Source organism: Melospiza melodia, chromosome 20 (assembly GCF_035770615.1).
Source record: "Melospiza melodia melodia isolate bMelMel2 chromosome 20, bMelMel2.pri, whole genome shotgun sequence".
Lineage (NCBI taxonomy): Eukaryota > Metazoa > Chordata > Aves > Passeriformes > Passerellidae > Melospiza > Melospiza melodia.
In genome coordinates, this window is record NC_086213.1 from 12,533,115 (window position 1) to 12,544,247 (window position 11,133).

At 50.8% G+C, this 11,133-nt stretch overlaps 1 protein-coding gene across 8 annotated transcripts in view; it reads left to right on the forward strand.

The window, feature by feature from the left end:
- Positions 1 to 11,027, forward strand: part of KDM2B (lysine demethylase 2B) — a 103,923-nt gene extending 92,896 nt beyond the window's left edge. For 6 of the 8 annotated variants that reach the window (XM_063173065.1, XM_063173067.1, XM_063173072.1 and 3 more), the window contains 7 exons: positions 3,054 to 3,140; positions 3,748 to 4,017; positions 5,793 to 6,469; positions 7,873 to 8,036; positions 8,424 to 8,585; positions 9,250 to 9,468; positions 9,771 to 11,027. In XM_063173065.1, the coding sequence (XP_063029135.1) occupies positions 3,054 to 3,140; positions 3,748 to 4,017; positions 5,793 to 6,469; positions 7,873 to 8,036; positions 8,424 to 8,585; positions 9,250 to 9,468; positions 9,771 to 9,952 (1,761 nt within the window). In that variant the 3' untranslated portion in view covers positions 9,953 to 11,027. Of the gene's footprint in view, positions 1 to 3,053; positions 3,141 to 3,747; positions 4,018 to 5,792; positions 6,470 to 7,872; positions 8,037 to 8,423; positions 8,586 to 8,826; positions 9,225 to 9,249; positions 9,469 to 9,770 lie in introns of those variants that run through there. The other 2 variants (XM_063173066.1, XM_063173068.1) reach the window with 2 other exon arrangements.
- Positions 11,028 to 11,133: the final 106 nt, after the last annotated feature.

Consider the following 11,133-nt stretch of genomic DNA (forward strand, 5'->3'; position numbering starts at 1 on the left):
AACAGCACTGCTTTGGCTGTTCCTGGCAATTAAGCACTGGGAGATTTACTGTGTGCCTTGTTTGCCTTTGATTTGGAATTCTCAGTGCTTCTGCTGAGCTGAAATGGTGGGTAACTGGTAACTGGTGCTGTTTATTTCCTGAGGCAAAGGAGCACTGGTAGAATTTCAGAATCTTCTTGGAAGGTGAGATGAGACTGCTCAGGAGAACAGCAAAAGGAAGATGGAGCCTCTTCCTTAGATCCTCCCTCGCTCTTTATTCCCAGGTTCCATGATTTCCTGCAAGGCAGAACTCTCTGGGCATGTTTACATGCTGCTGCAGCCCTTGAGCCCTGAGGATGGAGCCCATAAATAGCCTCTGATGCAGCCCCAGCCCCAGGGCAGCTGCCTTCCTGTCCCACTGGGGAACAGCACCATGGGAACTGCTGGCCATCTCCAGCTGAATGTGGCACACGTGCTGCTGGGGGAGACTGGGATGAGCTGGATCAGGGCAGATGTCCTTTCCTGGCTTATTCCCCTGTGGAGTGAGTTCCCTCCAAGATGCATCTCCCACAGCTTGTGTAGTTTGGTGCAGGGGGTGATTTATTCTCCAGGGCAGGTTGGTTGTGGTTTGAAGTCCATCTTCTTCCAGCTCCCTGATGAGGCTGTTTGTGTTCTGGGGGTTTTTCTCCGTGAAACAGCAGTGCCAGAGGAGCTCTCACATTAAGGGTGGCTCAGGTGAGCCCTGGCACACTGAGCCTTGAGGGGGCCCTGGGTGCCAGAGCACCTGCAGAGCTGGGACAGTAGGGTGTTCCATGTCCTCACAAGTGTCACAGGAGCTTCCTGACATCCTCCTTTCCTTGAAAATACCACACCAACACAAAAGCTTGTTTTGCTGAACGGGTTTCTTATGAAAATGATCTTGGTGAGTTTCGCAAGCACAGCGCTGCTTCCAGAGGGAGCTCATGAGATTTTGGGATGAACACTGCCCTGCATTGTTCCACAGTGCTTGAGTTGAACCAAGAGTGGTGAATTTTTCTTGCTTCATCTCAAATTGCTGGCATTGCTGGCTAGCATGTCTGAGTGCAGCATCTGATGCTGTTTCCTTAGGGAGAGGGGGTTCCTTTCTCCACTAGGAGCCTGTTCTTTTCCATCTCAGCTGAATGTGCTGATAACAGTGGAAGTGAATATGTGGGTGCCTTGTCAGAGCAGCAGGGTACAGAGGCCTTTCCCAGCCTCAGCCCAGGTGTGTCTCACTGCCTGTGTCAGTCTGGGCACTGCCAGAATTCACGATCAGCATCCTGGGGTCTCCATGTCCCTACAAGAGGAGTCCCCAGCAGGAGCTGTGGTGCTCAGGCCTGAGCTGCTGCCCTGGTGCTGCAGGTGGGTTTCAGTGACGCCTCACGCTGTGCTCAGACACCCACCTGCTGTTTGCAGCAAACACTCAGAACTGGCTCCCACCCAGCCTGAAAGGCTTGGGACAGATTCAGTGGCAGGTTTGTGTGTGTCTAATTAGTTTGCTTACAGTTCCTCACATCTGTTCAGTTCCTTAAACTTCACAGAAGGGACAGAGCTGTAATGCTCTCCCTTCAGCAGCACTTGTTCTATATTCAGTGCGGGAAATAACTTGTTCCCAACTTGGGCTTGGGCCAGGAATTGTTCCCCTGAGGCAGAGATGTATACAACAACTGGAGTATCTTACACCTACCATGGGAAAGAAGGTTCAAAGGCACACAGTTGTGATAAAACCAGTATTTAAATTCTGCCCACTTGATTTACTTATTTATTAACTCCAGTCTTGCTGAGAGACTGACATGTCATCACTCTCACTGGATGGTGAAACTAGAATGGCTGCTGTCTGGCTCAGGGACTGGAGGAAGCAGTTCCTAAATCCAAGGGCTTGCTCCTGCACAGCCAGTTCCCTTTCCCTGCACTGGGAGGAGAGGAGGAAATATTTGAGAAACATGAAAAATCTGCAGATCCCTGCCCGTGCTTGTTCCTGTCTCCTGCAGCCACACTGTTGCTGCCAGTGCCCAGCTGTTAGTCTGGACAGCAGCAGGTTTTCGTTGTCTACAATAGTAATAAATCAATACTTTTCTTTTTTTTTCCAAGTTATTTATTTCTGAGTATGTAATGAAACCCTTAAGTGGGAATGTGCCATCAGTGAGTGTGTGTGTGTGGAGGGTGTATCTTAGCTCTGCTTTTCATTCACAGAAATGTCTTTCTGAAATGTCTGTTCCCTGTTTGGAAAGCTCCTGTGTGAAAATCCAGACAAGAGGAGCATTCCAGCTGTGTAGGGCAGGACTGTGCTTTTGCTGGAGTGTAACAACACTGAACATAAGTTTGTTTCAGACAGCAGAATGTCAGTGTTGGAGGTAGTGATGAAGTCATCAGCCTCTCCCTTAGCCTGGCTGAGGCTCTGGGGTGTGAGAAAGCTGGAAATGCTCTGGTGTCCATCTGAATGAACGTGCCTGTTCTGAGCTGCCTTGGCAGCACCATCCCCATGGGCTGGAGGGCTGCAGCCTGGCACTGCTAGTTCTGATCCTGAAAGAAAAGTATTTTAAGGAACACTTGATTACAGTGCAGGGTGCCGTGCTGCTAAAAATGCCCGTGGGGTTAATGCAGAGGAGAAGATGGATGGGAGAGCCCTGCCTGTGCAGGGACCAGGCTGTGCCTCTGGGGGACTCGGGGCTGGGCTCTGCAGACCCGAGGGCTGGGGGCATTTGGAGAGGGTGCAGTCACAGCCCTGGGTGTGGGGCTTTGCTTGGGCTCTTGGGGAGTTCTCTGTTGCTGTTCAAAGAGCAGAGTGTGTGGATTGGGATTGTCACTGACCTTATGGAAGGCCCAGAGCTGAGCCCTTTGCCAGATGTGTTTGGCCAGCATCTCCCCCTCCCACATCATCGAGGGGCGGCTGTGCAGCACCCAGGGCTTGCCCAGCACCAGCAGGATGGTGCCTCTGCTGCCTGGGAGGGCTGCAGTCCCTCCCAGAAAACAAGGAGCTGTACAGTGTGCCTTGGAATGATCCTCACCTTCCTGCAGGCCTGTGCAGCTCAGCTGTGAGTGTTGTGTCTCCCCAGGTGAAGGAATCGGATGGTGTGGTGAACGATGAGCTGCCGAACTGCTGGGAGTGTCCAAAGTGCAACCACGCAGGGAAAACTGGAAAAGTGAGTTTAATGGGAAGAAGAGGTGCTGGAATGAGATACAAAATCTTAAGCATTCCCTGTGGCTGATAGATAGACTTCAGCCCAATACCAGTTTTTTATTTTGCGCTTAATTCAAGTTTTGTTCTTAATGAATAGGATGATCTTTAGGGTCCCTACCAACCCAAACCATTCCAGGGTTATGTGGTTCATTCCATGATGATTCTCTGAGTTGAAGGAGATGAGCTCACAGCTTTCTGTTCTACAGTAATTTTTGTATACTTGTACCAACACTTCACCCAGCATCTGGGCAATATTTAGGTTAGTTCTGTGCACTGCTGCATGTTAATTTTGACAATGAAAATTCCTGAAATGAAAAATTCACAAGCAATTATGCAAAACCTGGAGTGTCTGTTGGAATTAGTGAAACACTTTTCTTTGCAGACCGAGACAGACACTTGCAAGTGTGTAGTTAGAAAAATAACCTCAGGAAAATTAAAACTTCTAACTCCTTACTAATAATTTTGAGTTAAAAAGTGGCCAACCCAGCAGTGTTGGAGTGCTGGTGGCAGTGTGAAGAGCTGGGAGATGGATAAGGTATAAAGTTGGGTTTGTGTTTTGTGTCTTTCTGGCGTACAAGCAAAAGCGCGGACCAGGATTTAAATACGCGTCAAATCTCCCGGGCTCGCTGCTGAAGGAGCAGAAAATCAACAGAGACAACAAGGAGGTGCCAGATGCTGCCAAACGGAAAGGGGACTGCGAGGAGACCCCCAGGAGGAAATCAGAGGAACATTCCAAGAAGGCTCCGGTTGACTCCATCCTGAGGAGAAAGTCTGACGAGGTGCATCTGTGGAGGAAACGGAAATTCGAGAAGTCCCAGGAACCCACGATGAGGAAGCGGGTAAGGGACAGCCCCTGCTGAGGGCTCTGCACAGGGCCTGGCCTGCCTGGGGCTGCTGCTCTGCTCTCCTGGCTTGGAGCTCATCCCCAGAGGAACTGGGAGTTTTTGTTGCTCTGGTAAAAGCTGCTGGTGTGACAGGACAGTGGCTTGAACAGGGACACTCAGGTTGATGTTCAGAGGCCAGAAACACTGGGCTATGGCTCTTGTTTTATTCAAGATACTGGAAATCCCACTTTAACTGAAAAGTCTTTACAAGGTGCTCAGAGTAGGAACAAGGTGAAAATCAATTTTTCATGGAAGCCTTTTCAGGTCTCTCCACGTGGTGGCGCCTGGCAGCTGTTTGGGGCTGGTTTGGGGCTGTGCCACCCTGGGGAGCCTCTGGAAAGGACACCTTGGGGTGCCTGCAGAGAGCAGGAGCTGCTCCCAGCACTTGTGGAGACAACTTGGCCCTGAACATGACAGTCAGGACTCTCAGGCCAGGCAGGGACACTGAACCAGATTCCAAAATGTGGTACTTGGGATCTGCAGAAGTGCTGGTTTGCAGAGGCAGAAATGAGAGCTCCAGTTTACTGTGTCTCATGACTAAAGTGGCTGATGGCTGTAAAGTCAGAATCAGTGGCTGGACAGGTGTTGCCTGGGAAGCTCCCAGGGTGGGAGTCAGTCAGTCCTGCAAGGCTGGACAGTGGGAATGCTGCAGGATGGCAAATGTAGGGATTTGGGCTGCTCTGGTGGAGAGAGAGCAAAATTCACAGTAGCAGGGATTCACAGGGGTGCAAAATTCACAGAGGTGCTGGGAGCTGCACTGGCCTGGTGCAGTAACGTTTTATTCTAACCTGTCATTAATTTACTGGGACTTCTGCCTTTCTAATATGGTAATGTAAAGGCAGGGTAATCAGCTTTCTCCACCATGCACCATGGCCTGAAACTTGGGAACACAGCCAGTGCCTTGATCCAGTTTGTTTATTGGGAAAGCGAAAGCAGGAGCCCTGTGACACAACAAGTGTGCTCACAGCAGTTCCCTCTCCTTGCCAGTCCAGATCTCCTTATTGGAGCTGTTTCATTTTAACAGCTGCTGACTTCTTTCTTGCATGTGGTGATCAGAGTAGGCTTGAAGCCCTCCCGGGCCTCGGTTTGTGTCTCTCACACAGCCTGGTGAATCAGAGGGGTGGATGAGGGGGGAAGAGTGCAGAGCAGTTTGCTGGGAGCAGGAGCTGGAGCAGGAGGAAGGTCCTGTCACATTCCCTGTTGTGCAGGGATTGGAGGGGATGGCCGGGGTTTGGTTGGGTGTGAAGGAGAATCTGAAGCCTCTAAAGGAGGCTGTGGGTGTCCAGCAGCTGGGATGGCAACTGTGATCCCAGAGGTTCTGGGAATGGCCTGAGGGCACTTGGGCAGTGTTTGATGTGCCCAGTGGATGTGGCCCAAGCCCGGGTTCTTGTGGCCTGCTGAGGACAAAGCTGTCCCTGGTTTGCTGCTGATCTTCTGTGTGTAAATGATCCACTGGGAGATGGGCAAGGCCTTGGAGTGAGCAGGAATCTGCAGGTGAATCAGGGCAGTTGTCACTCCTGGAGTCCAGTGAGCCAATAGCTGAGCTGCTCATCCCTGCTGCCTCTTGAACCCGATACCTTTGGCCGTGCTGGGACGGGGCTGGGCTGGGTGGGGCTCGGGGCTGGCAGGGGGCCCGGCCCCGGGCAGGGCTCCTGTGCGGAGCATCCACATGGAAGCGCTGCTGGAAGCGCTGCTGAGCTCCCGCAGTCAGCCCTGGTCTCTCCCTGCAGCGGCGATCGTGGAAGGCCCCGGATGAGCGAACCGCCATGATCAAACCCCTGCGGCGCCTCAAGCAGGAGCCCGAGGATGAGCTGCCCGAGGCACCCCCCAGGTCCAAGGACAGCGACCAGTCCCGCTCCAGCTCGCCCACGGCGGGGCCCAGCACGGAGGGCGCCGAGCCCAGGGACAAGAAGAAGTTCAAGATGAGGAGGAAAAGGCGGCTTCCCAATAAGGAACTGAGCAAGGAGCTCAGCAAAGAGCTTAACCAGGAGATCCAAAAAACCGAGAACAGCCTTGCCAATGAGAACCACCAACCCATCAAATCTGAACCGGAGAGCGAGAACGAGGAACCCAAGCGTGCGTTGAACAACAGCGAGAGACTGCACAGGTTCAGCAAAGGGTTGAACGGGACTCCCCGGGAGCTGAGGCACCACCAGCTCATGCCCAGCCTGCGCAGCGCCCCCCGGGGCATCGCCCGGCCCCCGCCCTCGCTGTCGCCCCCCAAGTGCATCCAGATGGAGCGGCACGTCATCCGGCCTCCTCCCATCAGCCCCCCTCCGGACTCGCTGCCCCTGGATGACGGGGCAGCCCACGTGATGCAGAGGGAAGTCTGGATGGCTGTCTTTAGCTACCTCAGTCATAGAGACTTGTGCATCTGTATGAGAGTTTGCAAGACCTGGAACAGATGGTAAGGAGGGCGGGACGCGAGGTGTGGTGGGATGGGCACGGAAGGACAGCGGGTGATGGAGGCACTGGTGTCCCCTGGGGAGGGCTGTGGGCTGTCTTGGAGCTCTGGGGAGCCCAGGCAGGAGGGGTGGCCGGCAGACGTGGCAGTGGTCTCACGTTGCTTTCTCAGAAACAGCAGATCCCAGCGTTTCTGGTGGAGCTGTGTGTCAGACTCGGCGTCAGCCTGCCAGGCTCCAGAGCAGCCTGTGCTGGAGTCAGACACCGCAGTGTTCCTGCTGCTGGAACAGCCAGCCTGGCTCAGTCTTGGTGTCATTCTGCCCCAGGACTTCCTGACTGCCAGCATTTGTGCAGTTCAGTTATTAAATACCCACTGAGATAGTGAGGATCCCACCGTGTGCTCCTCACAAGGGCTGTGCTGATTGTCTCCCTGTGGAGGGTACGTGGAGAGCCAGCCTGTTCCCTGTTCCTGTCCCTGTGCCAGCAGAGCACGTTCTGCAGGAATCCTTTGTTGGTGCTGTTTGCTCACAGCGTGTCCCTTGTGCTCGGGCACTGTGTGGCCCTGACACAGCTGAGGCTGCACAGCAGCAGCAGCTTTAGTGCAGATTTACAGGTTTCAGTGACCCCTCAGAGCAGCCTGGTGGCTCTGCTGACTCCTGTCCCACGTTCCTGCTGTGCATAAGGACAGACAGACTGGAACAGGCTCCTTTCCAGCACAGCCTGCTAACAGCACACACAGAGAAGAGAGGCTGATAATTCAGTGTGAGGTGATGTGTGTGGAGTCTTCTCCGTGGGCTGCTTGGTGTCACTGAAACCTGCCAAATGTACTTTCTACTTAAACACAAAATTTGCTAATAAAAAAAAAAAAAAAAGGAAGAAAATGCAGACTCCTGCACACTCATCAGGACTTGGTGTTGTTGCCCTTAGAAACCCATAAAGAGCAAAAATATCCATAATCCACATGGACAGGGAAAACACAAACACACAACAGGAGAGGGAGTATCTGTTTTCCCAAATCTACTTGTTTTAAGTAAGGAAAACACAGAGGAAATGGGGATATTATTTAAATCAGACTTCATAGTCAAAACATAAGGAAAAAGCAGTGACTTGTCTTCAGGCTATAAAACGGATTTTAGTAAGTGCTGGGATGACTTAAAATGGGATCCAGAGTTGTTGACACTTGTAATTCTGTGGAAATAGTTCCATGCTTTATTGCAGGATATATTTGATGGAGAAACTTGAAACTTATGTAACATTGTGTGGGATTGTGAATACTTGGCCTTATTTTTGCAATTTTCAGTTAAATGCTGTAGTTTTTCCTACTGTTTAATGACACCTTTTAAAGCCTTACCAAAATCCAAGCAAGTGCCAAATTAAGTGCTGTTGGCTTTTTTTCTTTTTGGGTAGGTGCTGTGACAAAAGATTATGGACCAAAATAGATTTAAACCATTGTAAATCCATCACTCCACTTATGCTTAGTGGCATTATTAGGAGACAGCCTGTAACCCTTGATCTTAGCTGGACAAATATATCTAAAAAGCAGCTGAGTTGGCTTATCAACAGACTGCCAGGTAAGTGATGTGTTTTCATCACCAAATCACAAACCACTTTGTCTAACAAACCAGTCTGTGTCTAAACTGCAACCTCTGGGAAAAGTCTCCAGGGACTGGGACTAGAAGAGGAGTAGACTCTATTAGGAGGGCTGGCTGGAGATGTGCAATAATGAAGCATCAGTGGGTTAAAATGAGCCAAAAAGATTTTTTTCTGACTACTTGACATGGTCAGTTAAAATAATTTTTGTAAAGCAAGTAATGAATGCTGCTGTGAAAGGGCTGAGGGAAGGAGTGCAGTTCCAAGTGGGGGGACAGATGGAGAGCTGGGCAGGAAGAGGGGGCAGTGGAGGTCACTGGGATGTGCCTGGGAAGGTCCCAGTGCTCCAACCTGTTCTGTGTCTGCAGGTCTGCGGGACCTGCTGTTATCAGGGTGCTCATGGATTGCAGTGTCGGCACTTTGTAGCTCCAGCTGTCCCTTGCTGCGAACCCTGGACGTGCAGTGGGCGGAAGGACTGAAAGACGCACAAATGAGAGACCTCCTGTCCCCGCCCACAGACAACCGGCCAGGTAAGGGCGGGAGGAGCCGGAGCCCCGTGCCAGCCCCGGGGCCTGGTCTGTGCTTATCCCCCCTTGGAGCAAACGGGCACGAGCCCCCACAGCCGGGCTGGGGCCGTGCTGCCCTGGGGAGTTCCAGGTAGCGACCAGCAGCACTCCCGGCTGGAGCCCCGGGCTGCCAGGGATGTTCTGTGGCTGCCGAACCATCATTGAGCCACTGTGCTGGTTTTCTGTCTGACTTTCTTCTCTTCAGGCTGCAACGGGTGTACTTTAGAGAGTGTGGAAACACTTTCTTCCAGTTCAGGGAAGGAGCAGTTCTGTGGGTCATGCCACATTCGCCCGGATTTCAGCTCAGGTGAAATTTTGAGCAAATCAGATCTGCTTTCTGGCATGCACTGCACAGCCTACTGCCTATTCCCGACTTGTAATTCCGCTGGGCCCCTGCAGTTACTTTCATCCCTTTTGTTTTGAAATCAGGGGGTGGCTTTGTCCACATGCCTGTTCCAAAAATAGACAAGTGTTCCTGCTGATGTTCCCTCCAAAGCTCCAGACAGGCAAAAGCGTCCGAAATTGACCCAGGGCAGCAGTGTTGTGTGTCAGGGTGCATTTCATGGAGGCTGCAGATGTTGGCAGCGGGGCTGGGGCTCGGGCAGTGACCATTGCCTGTGCCCTGCAGGTCAGATCGACAACCGGAGCAAGCTACGGAACATCGTGGAGCTGCGCCTGGCCGGGCTGGACATCACGGACGCGTCGCTGCGGCTCATCATCAGGCACATGCCCCTGCTCTCCAAACTCAACCTCAGTTACTGTAACCACGTCACAGATCAGTCTATTAACCTGCTGACCGCCGTCGGAACCACCACGCGGGACTCGTTAACGGAAATTAATTTATCAGGTAAGGGATGTGGGGGAGGGAACCAGGGCCCAGAGCTGTGAGGGGGAGTGGCCCAGCCCTGCTCCTGCTGTGACTCCCTGGCAGCAGCTGCTGCCTCCCTGTGCTGCTGGTGGCCATGGCCCCGCAGCTGCCAGGAGCTGGTGTATCCACGCTCATCCTCCCGGGGATTTTCTGCACATCTGGGCTGCCTGGCATGATCCCTTGGGTTACACAACAGCTGGGGCATGGGGATGGAGCTGGTGGGGATTCCTCGTGCTGCAGGAAAAAATCAGTGCTGAATGCCTGCCCTCTGCTCTCCCCAGACTGCAATAAGGTCACTGACCAGTGCCTGTCTTACTTCAAACGTTGTGGGAACATCTGCCAGATCGACCTGAGGTACTGCAAGCAGGTGACGAAGGAGGGCTGTGAGCAGTTCATAGCAGAGATGTCTGTGAGCGTCCAGTTCGGGCAGGTGGAAGAAAAACTTCTGCAAAAACTGAGTTAGTTAAAGGACTCGTGTAAATACTGGGGCAGGGGGGGAAGGGACTAAGAACACGTAGGGATTTTATTTTCAGTTGGGAACTTGGAATATCAGAAAATGCCGCGATTGGATTTTACAACTCTTGTTGAGGAGAGAACAACGTGAAACTACCCATGTTAAGAATTTCAACTTGTGCCACTAATTCAGTCCACCTGGGATGACCTGCACTGGCTCTTATGCAAATTCATAAGGCGACTGTTACTGATGATAATTGTTCACACCTGGAAGAAGACTGAACTCCAAGAAATACTGTTATTTAAAGTACCACAGCATGTGCTTGGTAGTGTAAATTTGATTTCTGCTTTTCATTTCTTAAAACAAGAAAAAAAAAAAGTTGGTGTCATTTAAGTGGACCACGCACTGCATTTCTGCCTTCTTAACACGTTTTGTTTTGTTACATCTTACATTATGCAGAACTATTTTTGTACAAAAATTGTTTAAAAATTATTTATGCAATGTTTGAATGCATTACCAGTGTTTCGGTTTTGATTGCCAATTTTTATCTTTACTTATGGTAGGCGAGAACTTAACCTATACTTCGTAGGCAGTATCTATCTCCAAACGTGCCCAGGTCAGGAAAAGTAGGTTCATACTTTCAACTTAAAGCATGTTTTAATGGAAGTTTATATCCTGCTTTGTATACTTCAGAAGTGACATAAGCATGTTGTGGAAATAAGGTGTAAATTATAGTTGAAGTAAAACACTTTTATCTGTATAGAAATCACCTTTTTCTCAAAATTTTAAAAAAATTCCAATTTCAGCTTTTGCACTTAGGAGGGTTTCACTCTGTAGCATGAGCTCTTGTACTCAATATAAAATTAATTTATACAGTGAGTCCAGCAGTAGAATAAATGGTCAAACGTAGTCTCTCTTTCTTTGAAGTGTGAGTTGAGTTCTCATTTAAGGTTTATAACATGGTTATTTCCTGATTGTAAAATTCTGCATTCATAAGTGCCATTGTTGTACGGTGTTGTTTTCGTAGACCTTCCTGATGCAGTTTTACCTTTGTTGAATTTGTATAAACAATTGTACAAAAACAGGCGCTGGTCTGTGCGTTTCTGTCAGGGCAGGGGGTGGCTGCAGGGGGCTCTAAGCATTTTCCAGGGCATTGTTACAGCCAGGGATCTGCCCACATCAGGCTCCAG